Source organism: Nuphar pumila, chromosome 2 (genome assembly GCF_984573655.1).
Source record: "Nuphar pumila chromosome 2, dmNupPumi1.hap1.1, whole genome shotgun sequence".
Lineage (NCBI taxonomy): Eukaryota > Viridiplantae > Streptophyta > Magnoliopsida > Nymphaeales > Nymphaeaceae > Nuphar > Nuphar pumila.
The window spans coordinates 72,572,537-72,588,360 of record NC_143250.1 but is presented as its reverse complement, the minus strand read 5'-3'; the positions used below and the strand labels follow the sequence as shown (position 1 = coordinate 72,588,360).

At 38.8% G+C, this 15,824-nt stretch overlaps 1 protein-coding gene across 1 annotated transcript; it reads left to right on the top strand.

Moving 5' to 3' along the window:
- Positions 1-9,640: 9,640 nt before the first annotated feature.
- On the top strand, positions 9,641-12,879 carry PGN (Tetratricopeptide repeat (TPR)-like superfamily protein). The gene is made up of 2 exons (XM_089997723.1): positions 9,641-11,742; positions 11,944-12,879. The coding sequence occupies exon 1, from the start codon at positions 9,934-9,936 to the stop codon at positions 11,704-11,706; it is 1,773 nt and encodes a 590-aa protein (XP_089853849.1). The 5' UTR covers positions 9,641-9,933; the 3' UTR covers positions 11,707-11,742; positions 11,944-12,879.
- The last annotated feature ends 2,945 nt before the right edge of the window (positions 12,880-15,824 follow it).

Genomic DNA, 15,824 nt, shown 5'->3' with positions numbered 1-15,824 from the left:
GTCCATAAGCACCAACCTTGGTTGTCGTTGCAACCTCTTTATCAGAGCATGCACTTGATCTAACAAGGGTTGATCTACCACCTTATTATCTGGAACCTCCACCTTGAACTCCTAAGGAGCCTTCTTCGATCCCTCCAAATGGTCTCCCTAAGAATCCTCCTATGCACCCTCCAACCCAGCCTCAACATCCCCTTGTGCACTTTTCATTGTAGCATCAACTCTTAGTTGAGCATCTGATCAAGCTAAAGGACCCTCAGTCTCCTCGACTTCATGAGGACCCTCCACATTAACCTCAACCTTAGGGTTCACATTCTCTCCTGCTAAGGTACCTCCTCCACCATTGTATAGGATCCTTCTTCTCGATTCTCCACACTCTTTCTCTCTATCTCTTTATTTCCATTGTAGGTAGTGGCATCTCCAACTTCCTCTAGCCAGTCATTAAGGTTAACAACAACCTCAAGGCAGGTCAATGGCTCAAACTTCTTCAACACTGAGCCCCCCTCCCCCTCCTTAGATGCTTTAAGGATGGGAGATAAGAATTGGTTTGCAATCTCATCAACCTTTTTTTGAAAGATTTGAGAAACGTTGAAAGTCTGATTTGTTTTGGTAGGCTTGGGCAAGGTAGGCTTGTTTTGACATAGTTTGGTAAAAAATCTAGTATGCCCAATTGGTGTGATAAAAAAATCTCTAAAATTAGGGCTTGATTCTAGACACCTTATGGAATGAATGTGCAAAATTTCAAGGTCAGGGAATTTGTATTTTGAGAATTAAAAATCAGACAAGTTACAGGTCAAGATTGGATTTTTTCCAAGTTGGATTGGGTTTGGGTAAAATAGTCTCGGATTATAAAATCAATATATTCATAAGGGGTATAAAATCTAGTTTTTTGGAGGGTTTGATAGATATCCTAAGGGTATTTGGGTCCAAATCTCAAGTCTAAATGACTAACGGTTTGGGTTTGACAACTTCTGCAAGTCTAACAAAAAATTTTGCTTCATTAGCAAACAAATTCTGGACAGGTTGGTGTTTAAGAGAGGTTAAGGCTTGAGAGAGGCTTAGGAAAAGGGTTTTAATGACTTATATATTTCAAAAAAAGTGTACTAAGGTTGGAGAAGGGTCTAGTCCTTCTAGGGTTAACTAAGGTTCCTCTTACATGGTTGTGTTGAGTCGAGCACTCTACGTTGTTTATGCAGTCCATCGAATACCAAGTAGAGATGGTCCTACTTGGCACTTAAGCAAATCCAGACCCAAACAAGGTTTGAACCACCTTATGTTGACAAAGAGAAGAGACCTCAGAGAAGGATGAATGAGTCATGGGGTAGGGACTCACAGGGGTAAGGAAGAAGAGAGAAACATCCACAAGAGAGAGAAGATAGATGATTTTGAAAGATGTCTAATTCTAATTTTTTATTTCATACATACAAAATGAGCCCCTTTTATAAGCCAAGGGAGCTCTCATAAAAGCAATACAAATCTCAAAGCATATTAAACACAATAACACATATTTAGATACTACCTAATTTCCTACTTAGGTAATACCTCCTCAAGTCACTTATGAGGGCCCAACTTACAAGAGCCTCTTGGGCTTCCAAGGCTCATTAAAGAGAGAGCCTAGGGGTCTACATGACTTTATTGGAAGAGATTAATGGCCCTTGGGTGGCACCAACTAGGTGGGGCCCACATGTCTCCCATGGTGGTTTCTAGAGGGGATGCCCCAGGTGGGTCCCACTTGCTTGCATTAAATGAGGGGTTGCCCAAGGGCAGATCCCACATGGCTGAGGTGTTTGCATGGCTGATGTGGCATCTCCTTGGCATGGGTCCCATGTGGCTGAGGTGGCTTGCATTATCTAGAGCCTAAGTAATGGATCTGGATCAGCCTTGCTTGGATTTGTTTGCATGCTTTGGACCTTTTGAGCTAGATCGAGCTCACTTGGAATTTGGTCTGCATCATCCCCTTCCCCTTGAGATTTGTCTAGTTCCTTAGGCAAAAATATATGATATCTCTTTCGAATATCATAATCAAACTCTCAAGTGGAAGTTTCTTCACTACCCCATTCGATGAAGTGCTTCTTCACTTGTTGATTATGCATCTTCTAAGTCTTTAGAATCTGAATTGGCCTTCGAGGCTCAACCACATTGGGAGAGGTTGCAACTACTTCGGGAGGATCTCCATTATGTGCCTTAAGCCTAGACACATGGAACACCAGGTGGATTTGGACCGATGGAGGTAGCTTGAGTTTGTAAGTGGCAGGTTCAATCCGTTCCATGACTTGATAGGGGTCATAATATCAAGGAGTGAGTTTATGGACTTCTTATTGTTGCTCATGTACTTGCCTTCAAGATTTTCTTTTAAGTTATACCCAATCTCTATTATGAAATTCTCTACCTTTCTAGTTCTTGTCATGTAGTTGTTGTACCCTATTTTGGGCTCTCGACAAATTTTTCTTTTAAGAGACAAAGGAGTTTATCGCTTATCCTCAATTGTCGGTCTACCTCTTGGGGCTTGGCAGTTTCTTCTTCATAGGACAAGGTTTTAGGTCAGGGCTAACTATAGAGGGCTTCATAGGGTGCCATTCGGGTGGATGAATGGAAGGAGGTGTTATAAGACCATTCAACCCAAGGTTGGTATACAAGCAAAACAACGATGGTAGGTTTCAATGATTCAGCTCACTACTTTAGTTTAGCCATTGGTTTGGGTGTGGTAGGTTGTACTATATTTCATACAGGTTTCTAAAAGGTGAAAGTATTCTTTCCAAAAATGGTTGGTGAATAAGAAGTCACAGTCACATACGATGGACTTAGGCATTCCGTAAAGTTTTCTTACATGGTGGTAGAAGGTCTTGACAACAGTTTGGGTGGTGTACTTGCGAGAAAATGCTATAAAGTGAGCAAATTTGGTAAATCGATCAAGTACAATATAGATGATCTCTTTCTTGTTGGAGGGAGGAAGGACTTCTATAAAATCCATGGAGATGTCAGACCAAGCTCTGTCTGGGATAGGCAATGGGTAGAGGTAGTCGGCGGGCTTAATTGCCTTGTATTTGTTAGCTTGACACTTGAGGCATTTTCTCACAAACTTTGCCACATGATCCTTCATCTTGGGCCAATAAAATTCACCTTTGATTCGTTGTAGGGTTTTGAAGAACCCTTCATGTCCATCGATTGGAGTTGAGTAAAAATGGTAGAGGAGATCGAGAATTATTTCAGCATCCTCAAGAAGTAGGAACCTCTCCTTGTAAAACATTGTATCTCCCTTTACTTGGTGATGGGGGTGTCCATTATGATCCTCCTCAACCAAACTCCTAATCCTTTGGAACCTCCCATCATTCTTTTGGATTTGGCAAGCCTTTTTTCATAGGTCATACATCACTACAAAAAATACATTCAATCTTACTCCATTTGCTTCTTGAGTGACCCCAAATTTTCGAAGAGCATCCTCAAAGCTCTTGTCATTTTTCTTGAGCCTTTGAGTGTTTAGGTAAGTGGTTTTTTTGTTTCTTTTAAAACTCATCCTCATCTTGCCAAAGTTCTATTGAACCATTTATAGGGGTCAAAGCCAACTTATCCCTAGGACTATGTCAACCCCTTAGATAGGAAGCATGTAAAGTCTACTTTAAACTTGGATTCTTACATCACAATATTTGTATTAGGGTACATGATCATGCATTGATGATGGTTGTTCTTTCACTTCACATCCAAGGCTTGGTACAAGATCTTTCCTTACAAAGTTATAGGTTGATCTGGTGTCAACCAACACCTCCACTTGCAGCTGGCATAATCTCCTCTTCACATGCATGAAATTGGGAATAGGAACTCCAGAGAGGGCATGAAAAGAGATTTAAAGGCCTTGATTTGTTTTCTCCTCTGATTTGCTCAAAGTGTGGATCGGTTCATCCTCACTTTCTCATCTTCGCTTTCACAAAACACATACATTTTGAGGGCCTTGCAGCTATGCCCTGAGCTCCACTTTTCATCATAACTATAGCATATCCTCTTATTGTGTCGATCCACCATTTGGGATCTACTAATAAACTCGGTCTTGATGGGGCGGCCTAATTTGTTTTTGGCACCCTCTTCTTTGACTTGGGTGAGTGATCCCGACCTATCAGAGGGTCATGTAGGCCTTCTTATATGGTTGGACTTCTTTCACCTTTCATCTATAATTCATGATTTTACAAAGCACACTTCCAATGTATTGGGGTCTAGAGCCATAAGCTTGATTGAAATATCTTCTTTGAGACCTCCCATGAATGTGCCTATCAATGCAGGTTCAGACCAATCACCGCACATCGTGCTTAGGTCCTCAAACTCGGCTTGATATTCTTGAATGGATTCTTTTTGTCTCAAATATTTCATATCCACGTTATGATTGATATATAGAGAGGGTCCAAACCTTTTCAAGTGTTCTCTTTCAAACTCTATCCAAGATGGTTGCTCATACTAATACTTCACATTTAAGGTGAGCAATAATGAAATCTAATCTACTTGCGTAGGAGATTCATATGAATATTGCTCTAATACCACATTGATGTGTTACAATATGCCTAGGTTAGGTTTATGGGTTTAGGTAGGCTAGGTTAGGTTCAGGGTCAAGTTAAAAAGTTAATTCAGGTAACAAGGTAGGCTTGTTCTGATAAGGTTCGGTAAAAAATTTGGTATGCCCAATTGGTGAAATAGAAAATTCCTAAAAATTAGGGAATGATTTTAGACACCTTATGGAATGAACATGCCAAATTTCAAGGTCACAAGTTCTGTATTTTGAAAATTAAAAATCAGACACGTTATGGTTCAAGATTAGATTTTCTGCATGTTGGATTGGGTTTGGGTAAAACAAACCCAAATTGTAAAATCAATATCTCCATACAGACATATAATAAATTTTTTTATTTTTGAAGGGTTTTATATAGATATCCTAAGGGTGTTTGAGTCTAAGTGTTAGATCTAAATGAAGAACGGTTTGGGCTAGACAACTTCTGCAAGTCTGACAAAAATTTTGCTTCTTCAGCAAATAGATTCTGAACAAGTTGGGGTTTAGGAGAGGTTAAGGCTTGAGAGGGGCTTAGAGAAAGGTTTCCAATAGCTTACACATTTCATGAAAAGTGTCATAAGGTTGGGAAAAAGTTTGGTCCATCCAAGGTTGGCTAAGGTTCCTTGTACACGGTTGTTAGGTCGAGTACTCCACATTGTTGATGCAGTTCACCAAACATAAGGTAGAAATGGTCTTACTTGGAACTTAGGCAAATCTAGACTAAGCAAGGTCTAAACTATCTTATGCAAACAAAGAGAAGAACCCTTAGAAAAGAGTGAATGAGTCAGGGGGAGGTACTCGCAAGGGTAAGGAAAAAGAGAGAAAGAAGGATGTCCACAAGAGAGAGATACATTAACTAGAAAAAAAAAAAGAAAAGAGAAAAGAGAGACAATTTTGAGAGAGAAGACTAATTCCAATTACTCTTTTCACACATACAAAATGAGCCTTTTTTATAGGCAAAGAGAGCTCTCATAAAAGCAATACAAATCTCAAAGCCTATTAAACACAATAATACTTACTTAGGTACTACCTAATTCTCTACTTATGTAATACCTCCCTAAGTTACTTATGAGGGTCCAACTCACAAGAGCCTCTTAGGCTTCCAAAGCTCATTAAGAAGGGAGCCCAATGGGTCTACATGAATTTCTTAGAAAAGATTAATGGCCCTTGGGTGGGGCCCACACGTACCTCATGGTGGCTTCTAGAGGGGATGCCTCTAGTGGATCTTACCTGCATGCATTAAATGAGGGGGTGCCTAAGGGCGGGTCCCACATGGTTGATGTGGCGACTGGCTGAGGTGGCTGCATGGCTAATGTGATGTCTCCTTGGCATAGGTCTCTTGTGGTTGAGGTGGCTTACATCATTTGGAGTGTGGGTAACAGATCCAGATTGACCTTGCTTGAATTTGTTTGCATGCTTTGGACCTTTTGAGCTAGATCTCACTCACTTCAGACTTGGTCCGCATCAAAGTCTCTTTGAAAGTATTAGATGCTGCAAATTTGAGTGCAAATTTTTAGGTATCAATTTGTGATGCTACATTTTCTGTGAAAAATGTCTGACACCCAAGCTCGCGGCTACATAGTAGGCCCCTTTCTACCACTTGTCAAGCCTGATTGATGCTTTAGGTAGAAGCATCACCCAATTTGTAATATATTATATTTTGCTGTGTTCCAACAATAGCCAATGGTGTGGGTGTACCCCCCTCCCTCCCCCCCCAAGATAGTCTTCTTAGTCATTATTTTGTAATAAACAAATTCAAAATTTTCTACAATAACAAAATGGGGAATATAGGTAAACAAGCAGACAATAGATACATGAAATTGACTATTAAAAAAAATTACAAACAACAAACATAATAAGCTATTGATAATGCAAAAAAAACTCAAAAATGATGCAAGTGTTTTCTACTCATGTTTATAATACAAGATATACAACAAATAAACAATCAAATTTGAGGATAGAGGCATATATAAGTAAATAAATGGGGAACATAAATAGGGAATATGATTTTGAAAGAGAATTACAAAAAATAAACAAAACAAACTATTGACAATGCAAAAAAAAAAAACTAAAAAATGATGCAAGTGTTTCATACTCATGTTTATAATACAAGATACGCAACAGATAAACAACCAAATTCGAGATAGAGGCATACCAATTGTTAAGGAAACATAGCGAAAAATTGACACTCACGTGCAAATGTTTTATAGGAAAAAAAGATTATGCTATTGATCATGCACAAATAACTTGAAAACCATGCAAAGTAACTGGCTCATGACAATGTTTAAAAAACACAAAACTGATTCACGATGGTGTGTCAAAAAATAATTGATTCAGTTGTTAAAGATGTGCTTACTAAAAAAACTCATTGTTGATAATTCTCAAAAAACTCATTGTCACTGATGAAATGTTGCCAGTGAAATAACACCGATGATTTACTGGAAACAGATGCCAAAATTTTTGTCGAAGAAAAGAACATTGGGGACCAAAATAAAAGTCTAGTTTATACGAAAATGGCCTTAGGCTGCGGAGAAGGGTTTTAAAAGCCAAGTATTGCATTTAATGCTCATACAAAATTTCACATAAGAAAGGAAATTTTGCAAAGTCCTTACTCCTAACATTTGCAAAATTCTGTAAAGTCCATAAATTAGTCAACACTTCTGCATATACAGAGCACAATCACAATCTAAATATGAAACTTCTACAATATGTGTAAATTTAGTGGAATATTTGTGATGTTACAATTTCAATTACAAGAAGTTCACAAATTTGGTTATGCAAACTTTATACTATATATACGAATTTAGTAAAATATTTATAATATTACGATTTCAGTTATAGAAAGTTTGCTAATTTAGTTATGCAAACTTCATACTATATATGCAAATTTAGTAAAATATTTGTGATATTACAACAGGTTTTAGTTATAAGGTTCATAAATTTAGTTATGTTTGTCATACTATATATACAAATTTAGTAAAATATTTGTGAAGTTAGGACAAGTTTTAGTTACAGAAAGTTCACAGATTTGGTTATGCAAACTTAGGGATGCACATGAGTCGAGCTTGGCATGTTCAAGCTTAGCTCGCCCAAGAAATTTGCTGTATAGTCTCGGCTCGAGCTTGGCCCAAGCCTGAACCACTGGTGTTCAAGCTCGGATCATGCCGAGTATTAAGCCGAGCCAAGCTCAACCCAGTCTCATTAGGCACAGAGAGAGAGCCACCTCCACCGCCCTCCACCACCAAGTTCCCTCCCATTTTTTGGTGAGAGAGAGAGAGATAGTGTCACAATTTATAGTTTCTACCCGATCTGGATGGAGAATCAAACGTTGGAAGATGGCATCCTGCGGTGGCTATGACAAGAAGCTTGAGTGGCGGACCCATGTATCCATCTTCAACATCCCCAGTGACGACAGAGGCAAGAAGCTCAAGTGGTGGACCCACATATCCGTCTTGACCTCCCTGCCGACTTCTTTAATGGTGCTCGCCTCCTTCACGATGACAGAGACCACTTTGACAATGACGATATTGCCCATATCTCTTGCCATGAAGGAGGAGGAGGAGGAGGAGGAGGTGGACTTGCCATCACCGGATTGACGGGCAAGTCCAGGAAGGAAGATGGGAGGACAAGCAAGATAGGAGAGAGATGAGAGAGAGGGCTCCAAGAGAGAGCGAGGGAGAGATGGGGATGAGGGCGGGGCTTGAGAGAGAGAGAGAAAGAAAGAGAGAGAGAGAGAGAGAGAGAGAGAGAGAGAGAGAGAGAGAGAGAGAGAGAGAGAGAGAGAGAGAGAGAGAGGCTTGAGAAAGGGGCTATGAGAGAGAGGGACGGGCTCGAACGAGAGAGATGGGACAAGCACGTTGCTCGAGAAATGGGGTTGAGCCTTATCAAGCCTACCAAGATTTATTAAGCTCGGTAGGCTGATCAAGCTTGGCTTGTTTGCTCGATCGAGCCTCAGAGCTTTGTATAAGCTCGACTCAGTTTGGGCTTTATCGAGATGAACTTAAGTCGAGCATGAGTCAGCTTAGATTGTTGTGCATCCCTATGCAAACTTCATACTATATATACGAATTTAGTAAAATATGTGTAAAGTTTCAACAAGTTTCAGTTACAGAAATTTTGCAAATTTGGTTATGCAAACTTTGTACTATATATGAGAATTTAGTGAAATATTTGAGAAGTTTTGATATGTTTCAATTACAAAAAGTTTACAGATTTGGTTATGCGATTTTCGTGAGGTATGCAAAAAAATATGCGAATATATCTTTTAGTGAAAATTTGTGATTCCTAGAGAACATATTTATATATCACATGAACCTAAGGTTTGCTCTTATGAAAGGTAAAATGGTCTTAAGTCAGACATTTGTGAATTTGGACATGGGGCAAATTTAAAAAATTATAAGGCATTTTGAGAAACTATGTCAATTTTGTTGTACAATACTATCATTTTTCGTAGAAAAAGGGTATTCAGAATGCTCTTCCTCCGTGTAGCATATGGATGGCAAGTATTCCCTTGGATGCATTGAACTGACTAATTTGTGATAATATGCATCTTCATGATAAATGATGATCATGTTTTACAACAAAGTTTTAAGGCAGTCACTGGCATGGCCAGCAGGGTGTTGAGATGAAGACATTAGATCGAACCCTGCTGGTGCACGGGTGTGTCCATAGCTTTTAGAGGTGGGCTGCGTAAAGCAGGGTGGTCATGGGGCCCCACCCAAGGTTTTTCTCGCTTCGGCAAGGGTTCCTCGTCATAAAAACACAAAGTTTTAAGGCATTTAAACTATACCAACATGATAAAACTGGTCTAAAGTTACAATGTAGCCATACCAAAAGGAAAAAAATGGTCCATTTGAGACAACTTGGTTATCCAAGAATCTTAACAAGGCCAAGTCTAATGTCTTGGTTTTGTCTTGATGGGGGGGGGGGGGGGCTCAGGATTTAGTAAGATGTATTGTTTTCAGCCTTGATCCCGCGAGGCTCAGTCAACTAGACTGAGTTGCCTACTTCACTCGCCGAGTTTGAACAAGACAGCAAGATGAATAGAATCACAAGTTGGACGGAACCAATTCCATCTCTGTCCGTTTGCATGTCAAGGAAAAAACCCCTTCTGTGGTAAAAGGGGCTTTTACTATGTGGCCCACACAGTCAACTGTCTGTCAGATTTTAGACCCAAGGGATGGGGCTTGACTATCATACAGGGCCAGGCGGTTAAGGTTCCCTGCGGGTGAAGGTCTTAGCCACAGAGCTTTCTCTTCAGAGGGGTCGGCCCATGATCTACCCGTTCTCATGCTTTGGGTTTCTCCATGTAACTAAACAAAAAACAAAAACTGTCTTTCTGATTAGCTTTTGTTCTAGTGACTAAAATGGAAAGGGAGGGTGGAAATCATAATTCATAAGCCATCATGACTGGCAAATTCCTGTCAACCTCCGCTCTTCTCCTCACTGAACCCCAAGTATGGTCCCCAGCATCAAGACTGCCTCCATGCCTTGCCACCAAGCTCCTCAACGACTACTTTAAACGTGGCCGTCTGAAGAAAGGTCGCCAACTGTTTGACGAAATGCCTGAGAGAGATGTTGTTGCATGGACCACCACCATCACCGGCTACGTCTCCCAGGCGCATTACATGGACGCTGTGGCGATGTTTCGAGACATGATACGGGTAGGGGTTCGTCCCAATGCCTTCACTCTCTCCACCACCCTCAAGGCGTGCTCTGGCCTGAGCTGCTACTGGTTAGGCTCTTCCATTCAAGGGTGTGCATTGAAGGATGGATTAGAGGTGTCCACTTACGTAGAGAATGCACTTCTGGATATGTACGTGAAGTGCAATTGCATGCATCTTGCATGGTTGGTGTTCGATCAGATTCGCTTAAAAACTGCAGTTTCATGGACGACCATGATCGCCGGATACTCTAGGAGAGGCAGCGGAGAGATGGCAGTTCGTTTTTTCCGGCACATGCTCTCAGAAGGCATCGAACTGAATCATTTCAGTTGCTCAATTTCCCTGCGAGCATCAGGGTCGACCAAGTCATTGGCCTGCGGTGAACAGGTTCATGGAGCAGCAATCAAATTGGGGTATGCCAACAACATCGTTGTGAGCAACGCTGCCATTGATATGTATGCACATTGTGCGAGCTTGTCAGAGTCGAGAAAAGTGTTTGACAAAATGCCTCAGAGAGATTTGATCACCTGGAACACCATGATATCTGCATATGAGAAATTTGGCCTTCTGGAGTCTCTGTACATGTGCTTTGAGATGGAAAAACAGGGTCTGAGGCCAAATTGTTTCACTTTCACTAGTGTGGTTACTGCCTGCTCGAATTTGGCGGTCTTGGCATGTGGAGAACAGGTTCATGGCCGAGTGATGAAGAGCGGGTTCAGTGAGGATCTTCCGCTCGCAAATGCATTGATTGATATGTATGCAAAGGGTGGTAATGTTTATAATTCTCGAAAAATTTTCGACGAAATGCCTCACAGAGACTTGGTTACGTGGACATCAATGTTAATGGGATACGGGAAACACGGATATGGCAAAGAAGCAATTGAATTGTTCGAATTGATGATATCTTGTGGTGTTTGTCCGGATCATGTAGCATTCTTGGGTGTTCTTTGTGCGTGTAGTCATGTTGGACTAGTGGACTATGGCTTGTCAGAGTTTAGATCAATGAGCCTCAATTACTCTCTTCAACCAAAGCAAGAGCATTACGCATGCATTGTTGACATGCTTGGCCGGGCCGGTAGGCTTTCAGAGGCATTTGAATTGATCAAAAGCATGCCTTTTGAAGCCGATGAGTCTGTGTGGGGTGCTCTTCTTGCTGCCTGCAGAGTACATTCCAATCCAAATTTAGGAAGCTTGGCTGCAGAGAAGATACTAAGCTTGAGGCCAGAACATTCAGGCACATACATATTGCTATCAAACATCTATGCTGATGCAGGAAAATGGAGTGCGCTTGCGAGAACGAGGAGATTAATGAAGGGGAGTGCTAATAGAAAAGAGGCAGGCAAGAGTTGGATAGAGGTCAAGAATCAAGTTCATGTTTTTGTTGTAGGTGATACTGCCATTCCTCAAGGGTGCCTTGTGTATGAAGAGTTGAAGAATTTGTATCTGCAAATGAAAGAAGCAGGTTATGTTCCTTCTTTGGATATCTTGCTGCATGATGTGGAGGATGGGACATAGGATTCAAATAGAAGTCAATTTCAAAACTAACAGTAGGTAATCTCTCTCTCTCTCTCTATATATATATATATATATATATATAAAGATATATATATATATATTCCTTCCCAACCCCCAAGATATTTTTCTCTCTGATTTTAACTTTTTCATTATCTTCTACCTTGCATGCTCGATCCAGCATTTTTGTTTTTTCTCTTTTCTTTTCATTGACGTGAAGACTGGTATTGGTGCATACAGATACAAACAATGGGGAATATACATTGGCAAGGCATACCAAGTGGAGTATAAAAGCGCGAAACTGAGTTTCAAGTTTTGAACTTGTCAAAGGTGGGAAATGGGGAGTTTCTTAGTCACCTATAACTTTGTATTGTTGACGTAACTGTTCGAACAGGTACCTCCACCTCTTTATTTTTTTCTTCTTTTTTTCCTTTTCTTTCCATATGCGTGCTTCTATGCAATTAACTTGATGTGTATCTCTCTCTCTTCTTTTTTGCAGATTATGTTTTTGCTTAATTTGATGGGTGAATATTGGTGGTCAGTTAATGTGATTAACTGACTACCCGCCCTCATCCTTTTCCTTGTTTCTACTTTTGATTCTTGCTATTTCTTATTTTAATTTCTTCTTTTCACTTGATGAAGTTCTCTTTTTATAACGTGTTGTTCTTGAAATATCAAATAAAGCATGTGGCTTATAATGAAGAAAGTGGAATGGAAAAAGAAGAACCGACTTGTATACCATAGCATTTCAAGCACATATTGTCTCTAGATAGTTTAAGCTGACTATTCAATAAGGACTTCATGCGATTGGCATCTGCAGCTATCATTAACGTACTGGAACAGAATAGGTTTATGTTAAGATTGTGCTTCTAATATATATATTCACATGTATAGATATGCATGTCATTTTACCTTGTAACAGTAGTCAACCCATTAGGGCCTGGCTGTACATTTTATTTCTTTTGTTTTTTTACTTTTTGGTTTATGATGTCATTGATTGGGACAACTCCAACTAGCTGTTGGAGCTGCTCCTACATGTCACAAATGTGACCGTTGGGAGCAGCCCAACAGTTGGGCTGCTCTCTATCTCTTCCTCTTGTTATAAATGGGGGTTCACCCCTTTATGTTTGTCATGCTTTCTCAAGCATTGTTTAATACAAAAGCTATTATTTTTTACTTTCTTGGCCCTTGTGTGGATGTGTGGATTGATTCACAAGTGGTTCTTTTGTGGATTGGTTGTATTCTTATAAGCTCATAAGAGACTCTTGTTTGTTTTTGTTCATATTTCATATGGTATCAAAGCCTTGGTGCTTTTGGGTTGTGATTCATTCGGAAAAGCCAAGAACAAGATCGTGAGATTGGTGAAGCATCGGTTCGTGGGATCGTTGTATCGGGAAGTGCACCATCAAAGTTCTCTTCAGCAAATTCTTGCTACCTTCTTTTTTTTCTCTCATTATTCTAAAAATGGAGGATGAAAGAGAAGTGGTCGTCTCCATTCCCGTAAGAGTCAATGATACTAACTATGTGATGTGGGCATCCATAGTAAAACATAAAATATGATAAAACAGTCTATGGGGTTTTGTTGATGGCACTGAAAGAGAGCCTAAACTTATACTTACTAAGATGGAAAATGAAAAATGGAAACTGGAAAGGAAGTGACTCTTCAAAGAAAAATGATGTTCAAGGCCGTCACCGAATATGAAAGAAATGGAGGATGGGTCATTCCAAGATAATTGAAAGGCTCATCAATAGCATTGACATCAAAAAATGCTATAGTTTAGCAAAATTTGATTTTGCTATTGATGCATGGAAGTATCTTAAAGATATGTATAGTCTCAAAGATATAACTCACATATGCAATGTGCAAAATAAGGTCAGAACTATAACCCAATGAGAGATGAGCATTAAGGAATATTATAATGCCCTTTCTCTTCTTTGGGATGAATTGGTTCTTCTAGAACCAAAATGGCATTGCTCCCAAGATGTAGAACTTCATGAAAAACAAATTAGAACAAAGCATTTCTACCAATTTATTAATGGACTTAAACTTGAATTTAAAGAGACTGAATCAACCCTTCTTTGTAGGAGAGATGTACCTACCATAGTTGAAACCCTTGAAGAATTAACTATGAAGGAAAATAGGTTAAAAAAAACATCATTTTCAAAAGAGAAAAAATTCATGCTTACTATGTCAAGGCCCGAAAATCACACAAGGGCTTATAAGCCCCTTCACTTTGAAAAAAGTAATAAGAATGGAAGAAATTTCAATGATTATGAAAAAAGCCAAAATGACAAAAGAGGAGATCATGAATACAAGAAGAGTAGCAAACTTATATGTTATCATTGCTACGAGCCGAGCCATATCAAGCATTTTTGCCCTAAAAGAAGGAAAGGAGATTAAAGAGATGATAAGAAAGTGGCGTCGATGGGATCATCTCTTGAAAGAAATGGTGTAGATGACTTCAAATGCATTGACTCATTATCCTTGGCACAACTCATGGAGGCACTACAACCAATATTCAAGAATCAAGCTTCTTCCTTCTCGGGCGCGACCGTATCCACATGCATTGATCCTAGTAAGACTTCTTGGATTCTTGATTTCGGTGCTTCTTTTCATATGACCTCAAATGAGTCAACACTATCCGAATGTCATACTAACCTAAATGATTTTTATGTTTCAACCGCCGATGGAATTTCTTTAAAAATCAAAGGTTTTGGGTTTTTACAAAAACATCAAACTTTTTTTGTACCAAATATTAGAGTATTTTCAAAATTAGATTTAAACCTCTTATCCGTTTTTCAAATTGCAGATAATGAATATAAAATCTTGTTTTCATCTAATGATTGGTTGATACAGGATCTTCAGTCTGGGAAGCCGATTAGGCAAAGCCGTAGAAGATGAGATCTCTATGTTATGAACAATCTTGAATTATCAAAACATACTTTTTATAATTTTATGAAAAAGAAAGATATAAAAAATTAGCACAAGAGACTAGGACATCCTAGTGTTTCAAAATTACATTTGTTTTTATTTATTATAAGTTATAAAAAAAGAAATTTTGTTTATGAAGATTTAATCCTTGGTAAAATGAAATCTTTACCTTTTGGTCCTAGTTATTTTATATCAAAGAAACCATTTGAGTTGGTACATTCAGATGTATGAGGATCGGCTCTGGTTATATCCAAAGGAGGAGTATCTTATTATGTTATTTTTGTGGATGATTATAGTAGACACTCTTGGATATATTTTCTTAAACACAAATTTGAAGTATTTGATTGTTTTCAAAAAAATTATTGTTATATAAAGACTCAATTTAAAACCAATATTAAAATCTTTAGAACCGATTCCATAGGAGAATTCGTATCAAAAGATTTCAAAAATTATCTTGACTTACATGAGATTATTTATAAAAAATCATGTCCCTATGCTCCTCAACAAAATAGACTAGCCAAAAGGAAGCATAAGCATAGATATATTGTTGAGACCACTAGAACACTTTTTATATCAAGAAATGTTCCAAAAATGTTTTGGGCCGAAGCCGCTCTTACGACGGTTTATTTAATAAATAGGATGCCTTAAAAAACTATTGAAAATATTTCTTTCATTGAAAAATTATTTAAAAATCTCCCGATTATAGGAGATTGAGAGTCTTTGGTTGCAAATGCTTTGTCTTTACTGACAAAAATGGCAAACTTTTCCCAAAAGATTTCTTGTGCTTTCCTTGGGTACGTTGAAAATAAAAAAGGGCATAGATGTTATAAAATTAATAGGAACAAGCTATATGCCTCAAGAAATGTCATTTTTCTTGAAAACGAAAATGAATTTGGTAAAGATAAAATCCAAGAGTATTGTGACTATTCATTTCTTTTTTACCTTGCCAATGAGAATGGGAGTTATGATTGAAAGAAAACAAGGTTTTCCAAAATATATTCACCAAGAGAACGAGAACAAGGTGGACACTCAAAGAGTTCCACCAACATACCAAAGGAATACACACAAGTCATAAAATGGGCTCACATACAAACACCCACTATAAGGGCAAACACAAGGAATAAAAAATAATATTTTATTGATTAAGATCATGCAAGAATCATACTTTGAAGAGGGGCTTTACCTCGTA